The sequence below is a fragment of the Peromyscus californicus genome, unplaced genomic scaffold (genome assembly GCF_007827085.1).
Source record: "Peromyscus californicus insignis strain IS unplaced genomic scaffold, ASM782708v3 Scaffold_4__1_contigs__length_199733344, whole genome shotgun sequence".
Classification (NCBI taxonomy): Eukaryota; Metazoa; Chordata; class Mammalia; order Rodentia; family Cricetidae; genus Peromyscus; species Peromyscus californicus.
Window position 1 is genome coordinate 146,163,857 of NW_026294562.1, and position 14,890 is coordinate 146,178,746.

The 14,890-nt window shown below is 41.2% G+C and overlaps 1 protein-coding gene across 5 annotated transcripts in view; it reads right to left on the reverse strand.

Moving 5' to 3' along the window:
- Window positions 1-4,726: 4,726 nt before the first annotated feature.
- The window catches only part of Tubgcp5 (tubulin gamma complex associated protein 5), a 37,484-nt gene continuing 27,320 nt past the window's right edge, over window positions 4,727-14,890 (reverse strand). For 4 of the 5 annotated variants that reach the window (XM_052761966.1, XM_052761967.1, XM_052761965.1 and 1 more), the window contains 7 exons: window positions 14,217-14,301; window positions 14,013-14,133; window positions 13,064-13,239; window positions 11,902-12,027; window positions 11,291-11,379; window positions 6,468-6,568; window positions 4,727-5,495 (listed from right to left, as the gene is read on the reverse strand). In XM_052761966.1, coding sequence (XP_052617926.1) covers window positions 5,449-5,495; window positions 6,468-6,568; window positions 11,291-11,379; window positions 11,902-12,027; window positions 13,064-13,239; window positions 14,013-14,133; window positions 14,217-14,301 — 745 coding nt within the window. In that variant the 3' untranslated portion in view covers window positions 4,727-5,448. Of the gene's footprint in view, window positions 5,496-6,467; window positions 6,569-11,290; window positions 11,380-11,901; window positions 12,028-12,601; window positions 12,738-13,063; window positions 13,240-14,012; window positions 14,134-14,216; window positions 14,302-14,890 lie in introns of those variants that run through there. The other variant, XR_008223085.1, reaches the window with a different exon arrangement.

Consider the following 14,890-nt stretch of genomic DNA (forward strand, 5'->3'; position numbering starts at 1 on the left):
ATCTGCCTGCCTCTGCCTCGGGAGCACTGGGTTAAAGGTGTGTGCCGCCGCCACCACCACCACCACCACCACCACCCTGCTTTAAAGGAGCACTCTTGTCCTCCTATCAGGAAGAGCGCAATTCTGCTAGGCAGACAGGATGACCTTAGTTAACAGCTATGGAAATATTTCACATTGTAAATCTCCCCATTTGTTCAAATAACCAAAGTTTGGAATTTCTGTCTTTGTGAAACATGTTTGATTGCTCACAATGCTGACGCTGATTTCTGTTTAGGGCTAATTCCCGTTTGTGTATTAGCTAGAACCTGCCATGCACTATTAAGGGGTTTTTCATTTATTAATTTCCAAGTGGTGTATTATTGACTTCTCACTGGAAAGACATATTCTATTACACAGATACAGCCACATAATTTATGAATAGTTCACTTATTTTCCAATCAGAGTATTTTTGTTATGCATCATTTAGAATTTCCAGTGTAATACTGAATGGAAATGTTGAATTAGATAGACGTTTGTCTTGTTCCCAACTCTAGGAATAAAGCAGTCTTTCACACTTAAATAAAAATTTAAAAATGCCCTTTAGATGGAAGAAATACTGTCCGACTTCTCATGTTTTGATAGTTTTTATAGCTACATATAAATTTAATACCCCAATAACTAAGGGGTCTACAATGGTCTGGAAATGCATTCCCCAAGGATTTATGTGTTGGGAACTTGATGCCCAATGTGGTGATTTTGAATAGATGGCCTAGTGGTAGGTACTTAGGTCACAGAGCAGCTGCTCTCAAGGTGGCATTCACTGGAACCTTGAGCTCTACAAGAATGTGCCCAACTCATTGTCTTTGACCTTATTTTCAGATGTACTCTCTCCTTGGCATACTTTTGTTATTTACCAGAGGCCAAACATTTGGGGCTGTCTGATCTCAAATTTTCAGCTTTGGAAGCTGAAATTTTGGAAATTCCTTTATAGGTTGTGTATTTTCCCTTTGAGTACTGCTGGGAATGGGAACTAGGGTCCTGGGCACACTAAGTAAACACTCTACAACTGAACTTCATCCTCAACAAAACTAATATAGAAAATCGGAGGTCAGAATTATCTGCTCACTTGGACGTGGAGTTACAGGTGGCCATGAGCTGTCTTTTGTGGGTGCAGGGGCCCAAACTAGGGTCCTCTGGAGAGTTCCAAGTGCTCTTAGCTGCTGAGCCTCCAGCTTGCTATCTTAGAATTCTCTGAGGCCGGTTCATCTACCACAGGGTCAGGAATGTTCAAAGGCAGAATTATTTCACGGAACACCAGAGTACTTGTCTGTAGAGGTCCAGACACAGGACCATCCTGGGATTATAAGTTTAACCCAGAAGTAAACTTACCACAAAGAAAAGTTGAAGGTCTGATCTCCTTACTGCTGAATTTCTACCAAATATTCAAAGATGTAAAAATCTTCAAGAAAACATTAGCAAACTGATTCCAACAGCATATACATCATGGTTTGGTTAGGTTTATCCTACAACCAAAAGTGTCATCCTTTTTAAAATTGTTGCTGTCTTTTAAGCCACAACTGTCTGAATCAGCAACTGCAACTCCACTGCTACCAGCAGTGGTCAGGCCGCAAGAGTCAGCAAGAGCCGCAGCCTGAGGGAATTCTGTTTCCCTCAGGCACCGACTCTTTCAAAGCTAAAAAGGGAACGTAACTAAATCTCTGTCCCTCTAAAGAACTCAAGATTCAAAGGTTAACGTGGAATTCTGCTCCTCAGAGAGGTAGACTAACAAGTAGCTCACCTCCTCTCCTTGCTCATCTCCTCCAAAAAGCCCTCCAGCTTCTCTTCCACCCTCATCAACCTTTTTCCACCTGGCTCCTCCCTACCACTTCCTGTCAGCTAGTTGCTGATGCAGCCTCTTGACCGCAGGTGAATTTTATTTAATCAAACATATCTTTGCATCATTAAACAAATGTTCCAGAGCATAAACAAAAGTAACACAGCTTAAAATAATATTCTACAACACAAAAGATTTGTTCAACATACAAAAACCAATGTACTAAACCAATAGACCATATAGAACAAGGGAGGAAAAAAACCCAAAAAAACCCAACAACCTTGGAGTCGTCAATAGATGCAGAAAAATTATCTTAAGAATTTAACTCTTTTATGATAAAAATACTCAACAATATAGGAATTATAAGGGAACTTTCTCAAATAAAAGGTGTATATACTAAAAACAAAACAACACCTAGAGCTAACATTATAATGTTGGAAGACTGAAAACTTTCCCCTTAGGACAAATGCAGGGACATTTTCTTATAGTTATGACTGTATTACAGTTTCTAGCTAGAACAATTAGTCGGGAAACTGAAGTAACTCATTCATATTGGAGGAATACCGTGTGTGTTTGTAGGGCTGGGTATGTATACAGGTGTGCATATGTCAGCTTTGGGTGTTATTCCTAAGGAGTTAACCACTTTTTAAAATAGAATATTTTATTATTATTTGTGTGTATGGATATTTTGCCTACATGTATATCTGTGCAACACTGTGTGTCTGGTGCCTGTGGAAGCCAGAAGAGGGTTGACCTCCCCCTGGAACTGGAGCTACAGTGGGTTGTGAGCTGCCATGTGAGTGCTAGGACTCTAACAGGTACTCTGGAAGAGCAGCCAGTGCTCTTAACTGCTTAGCTATCTTTCCAGCTTCCAACTTTTGCAACAACAACAACAACAACAACGGGCGCACACACATGCTACAACGTGAGTGGGGAGGTCAAGAGACAGCTTTGTGGCATCAGTTCTCTACCTTCACATGGGTTCTGGAAACCAAGCTTAGGTTATCAGGCTCATGTGACAAACACTTCACTTACTGAGCCATCTTGTGGGTCTGCCACACTGTTTTTTGATGACAGGATCTCTTACTGGAACCCTGAACCTGTAGATTATGATAAGCTGGCTGTCCAAAGAGCCCTAGTACTGGAATCGTCAGTGTATGTCACCATGTCTGGCTTTTTTATGTGGGTGCTGGAGATCAAACTCAGGTCCTCTCATGCCTACTGCCTGAGCCATCTCCAGCCCATACAAATATTTGCTGATACATGGTCTCATGTGCAGAAAAGCATAAAGGAAACATGTATGGAGTTTCTCTGTATAGCCTTGGCTGTCCTAGAACTCAGTCTGTAGGCCAGGTTGGCCTCAAACTCAGATCATCTGCCTGCTTCTGCCTCCCAAATGCTGGGATTAAAGGCATTCGCTAGCACCATCCGGCTTACATTCTTTTCTTTTAAAATATTTTTTTATAACTTGAAACGATGGTTTATTCAGTCAATTCAACATCTGCTGCCCTCCCAGAGGTGCTGGGCCCCATCTGATTGAGACAAAGATACCAGGCCCCATGACCTGGGTAACAGGAGCAGCACCCAGAGCAAGTCTTGGACTGGAGTTCCTGCTGGAGCCTGAGGGCTGAGTCAGTAGAATCCTGAAAGCCCATGGTTCCTGGAGTGCTTTGACTCTTTAGTCTCAAGACTTATATATTGCCTTTCTGAGAATCTCATCTCAGTGGACACAGGCCCACCTGGCTAGTCTCCCTATTGAAGAGTCCGTCAGCTGCACCTCATCTGGTCTTCAGTCTAACAGATTTTACTTCCTGATGAGCCACAGAATTATCCTGACTGATCTGAGTCTCTTTATGGGATCTTGGATTCAGTAGTCTATAGAACCTGACTCGTTTATTATTATTAATCTTATTTGCACTGTAACTGGAGAATATACTTTATGTAATGTCTATTTCTAAAAAGTAAGTGTTGGCTAGTTTTATATCAACTTGACACAAGCTAGAGTCATCTGAGTGGAAACAGCAGTTGAGACAATGCCTCTATAAGATCCAGCGGTAGGCAAGACTGTAGGGTATTTCCTTAATTAGTGATTGATGGGGGAGGACCCAATTCATTGTGGGTGGTGCCATCCCTGGGCTAGTGGTCCTGGGTTCTATAAGAAAGCAGGCTGAGCAAGCCATGATGAATGAGTCAGTAAGTCACACTCCTCCATGGTCTCTGCCATCAGTTCCTGCCTCCAGGTTCCTGCCCAGCTTGAGTTCCTGTCCTGACTTCCTTCAGTGATGAACAGCGATGTGTAAGTGCAAGGCGAATAAACCCTTTCCTCCCTAATTTGCTCATGGTGTTTCATCACAGCTATATTAACCCTAACTAGGACAGTAAGTATATGCCAGGTATGTTTGTGTATGCTTGTAATTTTAGCACTTAGGAAACTGAGGCAGGAGGATCCTGAGTTTGAGGCAAGACTTGGCTAAAGAGTTAGACTCTGTTCCAAGAAGCTAAAAAAAATAAAAATAAAAAAACCCCCCAAACCAGCACTCTGGAGGCAGACACAGAAGGATCTCTGAATTTGAGGTTAGCCTGGTCTACAGATTGAGTTACAGAACAGTGAGTTCCTGGAACAAAGAAACTCTGTCTCAGAAAACCAACTAATCAACCAACAAAACCAAACCAAAAAACCAAACAAAAGGTTAGGTATATTTCATGCACAAGATACACACTCTACCTTGGTGAATGTATTATATAAGCTTAGGAAGATATATCCTATTATGGTTGGATGAGGGCTGTCAGTTTGACCCAGCTGTCTAAAGTTCAGTTCTGCTATGCCCTTACTGAATTTATCTGTCTACATTATCCATCTGTCCCTATACAGTGCTTACTGAGTAACACATAAAAAAAAGTGGAAAAACTGAATGATATACATAATTTTATTTCGGATATTATACATATGGTTAGCTAATAAATGTCAAACATTGGTATATAATAGCTGGCCATAAGTAAAGTTAGGATTATACACTGATAATAGTTGTTATTTTCCTTTTGGAATTTCCTATGCACATAAAAACTTAAATATTTCAAGGATAGTTAAATCTAAGACAACTTTTAGGGAAGAGGAAATGTAAAACTTACATGGTTATCTGTTTTAGGGAAGAGGAAATGTAAAACTTACATGGTTATCTGTTTTAGGAAGAGGAAATGTAAAACTTATATGGTTATCTGTTTTAGGGAAGAGGAAATGTAAAACTTATATGGTTATCTGTTTTAGGGAAGAGGAAATGTAGAACTTACATGGTTATCTGATGCCCTCTTATTGCCTCTGGGCACCTAGTGTACACACAGTGCACATATGTACAAGCAAGCAAAATACTCATCTACATAAAATAAAGTCAATCTTTAGAAGAAAGACAAATGAGTAAATAATCTACTTTTATATATTTTACAATTAGATACACAATCTTATATACATAATTTTACATACTTGGTAACAATCTCCAGAGAAAATACCTACAATTCATTTGTCTAGATCGGTTTAAAATAAAATTAAGTAAAAATAAGATTTTTATTTCTCAGCAGCAAACGATGAAAATGTACATGGATGATGATGAAGTCTAAGGTACTTGTTACATCAGAGATATTTAACTTTGCTCCATCCCAGCCATGAGCGACAGTGCTAGAGATTCCACTGTGGGAAGAAAAAAGAAAGGTAAAATTAGCTCTAAATTTGTTTAAATAAGGCTGCAGTGAATTCAAAACTTCAAAGTATCCAAAGATCTGTTATATTTTTAATTAAAAAAAATCAATACTCTTAATATATAATAAGAAGAGGACAGCTACCACTTGTTAATATAAATGGATAAAGTTGATGACATTTCTATTTCAGATCTTTTAATCTTGAAAATAAAAAAAGCATTTCACTGAACACAACATTTGTTCTATATGGCATAAATTCTGGGCTAGCTCATAATACAGTGCCATATTCTAATCTATGGATGGCATCTGCTTCCATAACCCTGGCCGCCTATGTAAACATGGACAAATGTATCAATGTTGCCCCTTAAAAAGGCAGATCCCAGTTCACATCTGGCTGAGTTTAGTAAATGTACTGCTGTTAGAGTATGCACAAACGGAGAAGAGATTAACAATATATACAGGCTTTACTAAAAAAAAAAAAAGGGAGGGTGGTGGTGGACACAGACACCACTTAGTCTGTCTCCACAGACTTAAACTCCTCCACTTCACAAATCTCTTGTCTCCTTCTCCCTATATTCTGAACTGTAAAATTCACATTCCTTTGTGATCAGAGGTAGTCTTGAAAGTTCTGAAATTGTAAAAGTCTGTATCTTTTAGAAAGGAATAGTTTCAAAGGATAGTCGAGAGTGAGAAATTGACTCTCCAAGCTCCTACATTTCCATTTTAGGAACTCACTGGAATAAAAGGCACATGAATAAACAAGACCTTCAGTTTTAGTGACAGCCATCTGTTATCACCCACCCCATCATAATTCTGCAATACCAATTCTAATCATGGCTAGTACTTTCCAGTTTTGAAATGGGAAAAACTCAAACTTTCCCTGTGACTAGTAACAAATATTGACACACAGATTTAGTTACAATAAAATTATGAAAGCAGTGATAACATAAGATGATGTACTCACAATGGGGAAAAGATCCTCTACAGACAGCTTTATTTAAAATGGTTACGAGAAACATGTGGCAGTTTTTAAAATCAGATTCCATTTTCTCTATAGATTCCATTCTAAGAAAGAAAATAAATTTCAATTTATATTAAGTACATAGGAACTAGTAGTAGGCAGGCTATAATATTATCATTGAAGTAATTTCTATAATCCTAAGGCTAAAGATTATAAAATAGGAAACATCATATTTTACATTAGTTTGCATTATTTTTCATAGACAGGGTGTCTCATTATATTGGCTAGGATTGACAGGAACTTAACATCTCAATGCCTTAGCCCTCAAGTTTCTGGAACTACATCCTGCCTTTCTTTAAGATGCAAAGTCTTGAGGGGCTAGTGGTGCAGTGCAGTTAGTAGTGCTTGCCTAACATGTATGATGCCCTGGGTTCCAACCTGAGGACTACGTAAAACTGGGTGTGGTGGTGCATCCCTGTAGTTCCAAGCTCCTGAGAGACGGAAGCAGACTGGAGAGAGGCCTCAGCGGTTAAGAGCACTAGCTGCTCTTGCAGAGGACTCATGCTCCGTTCCCAGCACCTACATGTAATTCCAGCTCAGAGGATCGGACACTCTCTTCTGCCCCCCACGGGCACTGCATGAAGATGGTGATCAGACGTGCACACAGGCAAATACCCATAGACATAGAGTAAAAACAAACCTTCAAAAGTTCAAGATCACTCTCAACTACAAGCAAATCTGACGCTAGCCTTGGCTACATGAGACACTGCCTCAAGAAAGAAGCTCCAAGGAAAAATTCATTTAAGATATAAATCAACCATTTTCCAATTAGTACTTAATTCTAGAGCCATGACTAGAGACATTCCCTTTTCCTTTGTTTAGATCTACATATTTACTTTTACAAGCAAACATTATTTATAAAATAAAGCATACACTAAAGATATAAAACTCTAAAATTTGAAATTATCAAAAAGAGAGCTTTTAGAAAATGGTGAAGTACATATCACATAAGATTGACCACTTTATTTTCAGTGTAAAAGTCACTGGCAGTAATTATGTTTAGTTTCATTCCAAGAACTTTTTGTCTATGTGTTTGTATTTGTGTGTGTACATGGGCATATGTGTTCACATGTATGTGCGAGTCAAAGATCAACCACTGGTGGTGTTCCTCAGGACAGCACTGTCTCGTTCCGCCGCTGTCCTGGAACCTCTGCACCCCAAGTGCTGGGATTAAAGGCATGCACTACCACCACCCAGCCTGTGTTTTTTTTTTAAAAAAAGAACTGTTTGAGAATTTCCTACATGCATGCATATCATATAATGTGTTTTGATCAAACCCATGTCACTCCCCCCCCCCACCCCCCACTCTTCCCATTTCTCCCACCCTAGCTTTCCTAGCTTTATGTGCTCATTTTTAAACCACTGAGTCCACTTAGTGGCATTAGTAATGTACATGCCATCTTGTTTTTTGAGATGAGGCCTCTCCCTGGACTGGCCGCCAGCATGCCCTACATCTGCCTGTCTCTGCCCTTCCATCAGCAAGATTACAAGTACACACAACCATACTCTCCCTTTTTATGGGGATGCTGGGGGCTGAACTCAGGTTCTTATGCTTGCACACAAGTACACCTGTTGAGCCAGCCACACACAAGTACACCCGCTGAGCCAGCTCCCAGCCCTTTTTAAACAGTTTTCACTACCCAGGGTCACATAGGGCCACTTTCCTGCGAGTATGTTCCTCTGACAGTTTAGCTTCTACTTTCATGTCATCAGTAGATAGAACTTTGTCTTTTTAAATAGGAAGTAAGCAACACACACAGGAAAACACTTCATAGTATGTACATAACATAAATGTACAGAGGTTTCCTCTAAACTGACTCATTTCCAGGAATCAACCCCACCCACCCCACCTGGCAGGAGAGAGGGGAGATGCTAGGAGACTGATGAAGTAAATAATAGGTCACTTGACTGGGAGAGTGGAAACTAGGAAGCTTCTTGATGTGCCCTCCCATGTTTACAGAAGGTAAATAACTGCTGGGGGAGGCGACTCTGCCCAGAGGAGATCTGTCATGCTGCCTACAGGCCCTGTTGAGAGTCCTGCGATGAAGCTTTGATGAGTCATCACCCATATCCCGGTGGGCCTTTGGGTGACATAGCTGATATTTTTTTTGTCATCCTTGCTCTTCTAGGTAACCTACCATTCATCCTCCTGTTAATGTCCCCAGGGTGTGCTCACTGGTTCACCAAGCTGGACTACGGTGCATTCATTACACTGGTCTGTCAAGGGTTCCCTTTCTGGGGTGAGCAGATGTGTGTATGTGTGTCTCACACAACGGCTCATCAACCATCTTTGTCAGTCATTTATCTAGAGCCAACAAGCCCTCCTCAGCCTTACTACAGTACTTACTTAGAAGCAAATTTGATACACTGAAACATTTAAAAGAATTATATGCTTTGATGTTTTGCCTGCATATGTCTGTGTGAGGGTGTCAGGTCCCCTGAAACTGGAGTTACAGATGGTTGTAAACTGCCATGTGGTTGTTAGGAACTGAAACTGGATCCTCTGGAAGAGCAACCAGTGACCCCAACTAGTGAGCCATCTCTCCAGCCCCACATTGAAACATGCAAACATTTCATAAATATTGGTGTGCGGAGTCTCTATGTCACCCTGGCTAGCCTTAACTCACGACCTTCCAGCCTCCACTTTCCAAGCAGGCCAAGATTTATGTCCCCACACTGGCTCTGAAATGCTTCAGCCCTCCCCACTCCTACTTTTTGCTGACATTTGTTGTAGAAATTTAGTAAAGCATATGGAGTAGCGATTCTCCCATCTGGCTCAGTGTTACAGAGAAAAGTAGTTTTGTATCCTTCGAGAGGACAATGTCAAGTCAGGAAGGCGTCTGTTTTCTTTGGCTTTGTGTTGCCCAGAATAGAACTTGGGGCATGGGCCATCCTAGGCAAGTGCTTCACCACTAAGCTACTTTCCTAGTCCCTGCTTTTTTCCTTGGGCTTACTATTATTGTTCATGTCTGTGAGTAATGTGTCTATGTGTGCCACTGCATGCGTGATGTCAGGAGACCACTTTATGCAACAAGTTCTCTCTCTACCTGTATGTGCGTCTGAGGGTTGAATTCAGGCTGTCAGGCTTGTGTGGCAAATACCTTTACCTGCGGAGTCATCTCACCAGCCCAAGACTAACGTTTTCATACCTATACAACCACGAGTGTCCTTACTATCTTAATTTCTTCCTGCAAACACCTCTAGATTAAGATTTTGAATGACAGAAGCAATGAGGTGAACTCTTCCCCTCTTTATGAACATGGATTAAATGCAAGTTTTGTTATAAAACCCAGCTGAGCTGTTAAGGGTGTTTGCTGTGCAGTCATGAGATCCAGAATTTGGATCCTCGCACCCATGTATTAACCCCTTGCATGCCTGTAACCACAGCTTTGAAGAGGGTGGAGATAAGAGGGTTGCTGGGTTTACTAGCTTTCAGTCTGGCCAAGGAAATGTGAGTCCCGGGTTCAGGGAGAGACTCTGCCTCAAAGAACTGGTGGAGAATAATAGAGGAGGATACCCAGACACACTATTCTGGCCTCGATGCACAGACAAAGGTGCGTGCATCCTCAAATATTCCTCATATAGGCACAAGCACACAAACAAAACCTCCAATCCACCAGTCATGAGCTTTGATTTCAGCAAAGTAAATTATCATTGCATATAAGTCATAAATGAGACAGAGGCTAAGCACTGAAATGTATATTCAAATTAACCTAAGATGATAGCTGGGCTAGTAGTGTAGCTCAGTGGTAAACCACTGACAGCACATGAAAGGTCCTGAGTTCAATCCCGAGCCTAGAAACAAAACAAACTGGAGATGCTCCTGACAGACTCGAAGAAAGAGCTCCTGGGCCTTTTCCTGTGTAATGACTTCAAGTCATTTGCCTTTCTATATTACACAAGTGAAAACACTCTATAAGTAAAATACACACTATCTTTTAGAGCTTACAAACACAGAATTGGACAGTAACCCAGCATGATGCCCATAATTTACTTTAAAATGTTTCAGCAAGTGTGAGGGGTTGGGGGATCATGACCCAGAGCTGTTCATCCTCAGAAACTGCTGAGGTGAGTCACACAGGTTTGTTATGTTGTCCTTACACTTCTCCAAGTGTTTAAAGGTATCTATAATAAAAATTGAGCTTTATAATGAGAATATTCACTTATTTTAATTAAAAGACCTCAGATTTTTCTTTTCTTTTTCCTTTTTTACTGTTTTGCCTCTTATAAGAAAACTGACTTTCCTGATGCTATCTAGTGTAACTAAATAAATTCTATTATTGGTAGCACATAGGATTGAACTTCAGGCCTTATGCATGGTAGCTAAGATAATGAACTATACTCCCACCCTTCAAATTAAAAATTTAAATTTTGGGGCTGGAGAGATGGCTCAGCAGTTAAGAGCACTGACTGCTCTTCCAGAGGTCCTGAGTTCAATTCCCAGCAACCACATGGTGGCTCACAACCATCTGTAACGAGATCTGGTGCCCTCTTCTAGCCTGCTGTCATATATGCTGTATACATAATAAAAAAATAAAATCTTAAAAAAAAAAAAAAAAAGAATTTGGCCGAACTTGTGGTCACTGTCACAGGTGCCTTTAGTATCTCCAGTGACCTTTAAAAGAAAAAAAAAAAATTTAAATTCTTAGTTACAATGGTATGTGAACCGTTACCAAGACTGGGAGTGGGAAGACTCTACAAATGATGCTTATTAGAAGGGAAGCTGCAATGGTCACAATATGGGCTGTCACACAGCACATACTTACTGCCAAGCTCCAAGGCCTGCCTGCCAACCTTCTGCAAACATGAGCGCCAAGTTCAACACTTTCATGATGGCTTCCTTCACAAAGCTGACCTGAAGATCGATGTTGGAGACAAAACATGGGCTTTGTAACTGCGTTTGGACAACACCACCAATATTTTCTTCTAATTTACATCACAGAAAAAGCACATCATTATAATAACCATCTTTTATGTATAAGCAAGATGTAAGGCTCTGAACCAAGCTCACGTCAGATGTTAAACCTGCACTCCAGGATGGCAAGCTTTCATTCCTGAATGCCATTTGGATTCATCAGTGAACCTGAGATGGAAGTCCCAACGGCTGTAAAACTATTCACTTCTACATACTCATAACGAACTGGTGCACCTTCACTGTCTAACTGCAGACTTAAGTTTTCAGTTCTACATCGTTTTTCTTAAGTGTAATTGCCGGTAGTGTGGCACACATGTGCAACCCCATTTAACCCCGTCTTTCCTGAGAGAAGACTTCAAGGGCGCTAGCTTTGGAATTCAAAATCCCACAGCAGAAAGGCATCCCCACTTGCCTAGATTCCCTTTTGCCCCACTGCTATACCTGAGATGTAATCTTACACACCTTTTCTCTCAGCAGACATCGATCATGGATGGTTGACAAATACCTGTAGTGAATTTTAATTAACTGATCTAAATCCTTGGCTTCCTCAACTTGATGCTGAAACTCCAGCCCTGTACTGTGAAGAATCTTGAATGAGAAAGACAAGAAGCTTAATTAGCACTCACCCATTTGTCCAGATTGCATGGCTAGCAAGCCAAGACTCTCCTGCCTCTGCCTCCTTCCTTAGGTGTGTGTAACCACACCTGCCCCCCCCCCCCCCCCCACATCCTCCCCAGACAGGATTTCTCTGTATAGTCCTGGGACTCGCTCCGTAGACCAGGCGGGCCTCAAACACAAAGATCTGCCTGCCTCTGCCTCCCGGGTGCTGGGGTTAAAGGTGTGTTCCACCACTGCCTGGCCACACCTAGATTTGTATGTGGGTACTGGGGATCCAAACTCAGTCATTAGTGCTCTTTTGGCAAGCACTTTAGCAACTGAGCTATGCCCTGCCTGCCTGCCTGCCTTTTCTCCCTCTCACTTAGTGCAAGAGCAAGTGGGAAGACTGTAAGAGCCGGGCCATCAGGGAGGACAAAGCACAAGCAGTGTCTTCTGACACACAGGACTGCTGCACCCGGGAAGCACCCAGCAGCTGGGGGTGCCCGCATAAGATCAAGGCAGTCAACACTCCAGCACAGGGTGAAAGGGATCCAGGAGCTCCCACCTGTAACTGAGGAGCTACGACAGTCGATGGCTTTTAGGAGATGGAGCGTCAGTTTCTTTCAGAAGTATGGCTCCTACTAGGTCAATCACACTTCTATGCATGGGGCTTCCGCCCAGGAGTGTATGGACAGCACAAACTGAAGGACATGGGTTAATTAAAAATACACAAACAGGACATGAAATTGTGTGTAGGGAAGTAGATCTGGGAGGAGCCAAGGGGAGGGATTGAGGTAAATATGATCAAAATACGTTGTATGAAATTCTCAAAAAATAAAAATATTTATTTAAAAACATATTACCTCTCACTGCCATGTTATTTTATGATGAAATTATGTTTATCTTTCATTTTTCACGATCTCTAAGTGCTCTGTGGCTCTTTTGTAGTTACAAATACATGATCAGTGTTCTCTTTGAACTACCACCTCCATGAGACAAAGAAGTGAGGAGATGGATAAATACCAACCCTGGTCATGATGTAGTTGTGTAAACTATTCACAAAGTGCATGAGCTTCACTCTTAAGAGAAACATTCGATGAATCTGCTGTCTTAATGATTCTTTGGGTGGTCCAAATTGGGAGAATGTGTCTTGTTCACACAGGTCTTCTTTTCCTTGGGATCTTTCAGCAGCATTAGCTAGTTCTATAAAGATTGAAAGGAAAACGTGGGAATTAAGTGAAAGTCACTGTGCATACCCTTACATGAGATGAGGGATGCGGTATCAGCAGACTAGGAACCTAACAAGGGCATATTTTTGCCTTGGGAAGGGAAACCTCCAAGTTACAAGGCTGTAGCTGTAGCTCAGTTGGTAGAGTGCTTGCCTAGCATGCTTGAGGCCCTGGGTTCACTTCCCAGCACTGAATACACCAGACATGATGGCACACATCTGTTAATTCCAGCACTGGGAAGACATGGAGAACTGATAAATGGTAAATAAATACTTGTTACCATTGTTGAGATGTAAAATCTCTGCCAGACCCTCACTAAACTTTTTGGATGTCAATTCCTTATGAGATTATTACATTTAAGATCAACCCTATGAGTTCCTGATACTTTATTATTTTTGTGTATGTGGGAGTGGATGTCATTTGAGGGAATGTCACATGTGCATGTGTGTGTATGCACTGCACATTGCAGAGGCCAGAAGATGGGGCCTGATACCTTGGACCTTGCACAGAAGTGGTTATGAGCTGTCTGAAATGGATCTGTTGGAAGAGCAGCAAGCACTCTTCACTGCTGAGCTATCCCTCCAGCCCCAAACTTCAGTCTTGTAGTAGGGGCTTGGTAAAACTACTGCCTGCCATACTCCTGTGCCAGTTTGCTATTTGTTTACATATAAAAAAATAAGGAAAACCTATAAAATCTTTCCAGGACTAAAATCAAATTAGAGTTAATTTATGGAAATCAAATCTTACCACCAAACAGTAGAACATCTAGGCTGTATTTTGCCCATTTTATTTGCAATAGGAGAAGGAACACTTGATTATAAATTTTTTGACATTCTACACTTATGACAATGTCCACAGGCCATGGGACCTACAAAAACAAAAATATAAGTTTACATGCATACCCTAGTTTTAATAAAAAACAATTTTTATAAAAAAATGATTAGTGCTTACCTTGTAGCTTAGGGTAAGACCATCTAAGATATGAACAGGTAGTTTCTTCTTAGTTGTATCAACATTTTCAAAAGATATAGATAAACTAAATGAAGAAGTTTCAGTTTTAGTTTGTGATACTACTACGTGCACATAAAAATGTTCTAATATCTTTCACTGATGCATGCGCAGGGAGTAGCCCTCATTGGTACCACACTTGGGGCTGTGAGTGAGGTCCCGACAATAACAACACCACACAAGAACCAACCCCACTTCAACATTCCATTCAATATAAATATGTGGATGAACTTACATTTTCCAGCATATACCTCAGATCTGGAACTTGGTTTTAGAAATGAATGGTATTGTTTTGGTCCCTCATCTCTGCCCCACTTCTTGAGACAAGGTCTCAATGTAAAGCCCAAGTTTGCCTCAAATGTATGGCAATCCTCCTGCCTTAGCCTCCTGAGTGTTAGAATTACAGAAATGAGCTACTACAGCGAGCAATTTTGTTTTTTGAGACAAGATCCTGGTATGTACATGACCTTGAACTCAAGGTGACCTCTCTGCCTCAGCCTCCCAAATGATCTGCCACCATGTCTGGTTTCTGAGACGGTCTCTGACTATATATTGTAGGCTGGCCTCAAACTTGAGATCCCCACGACTCTACCTTTGCCATGCCAGGATTATAGGTG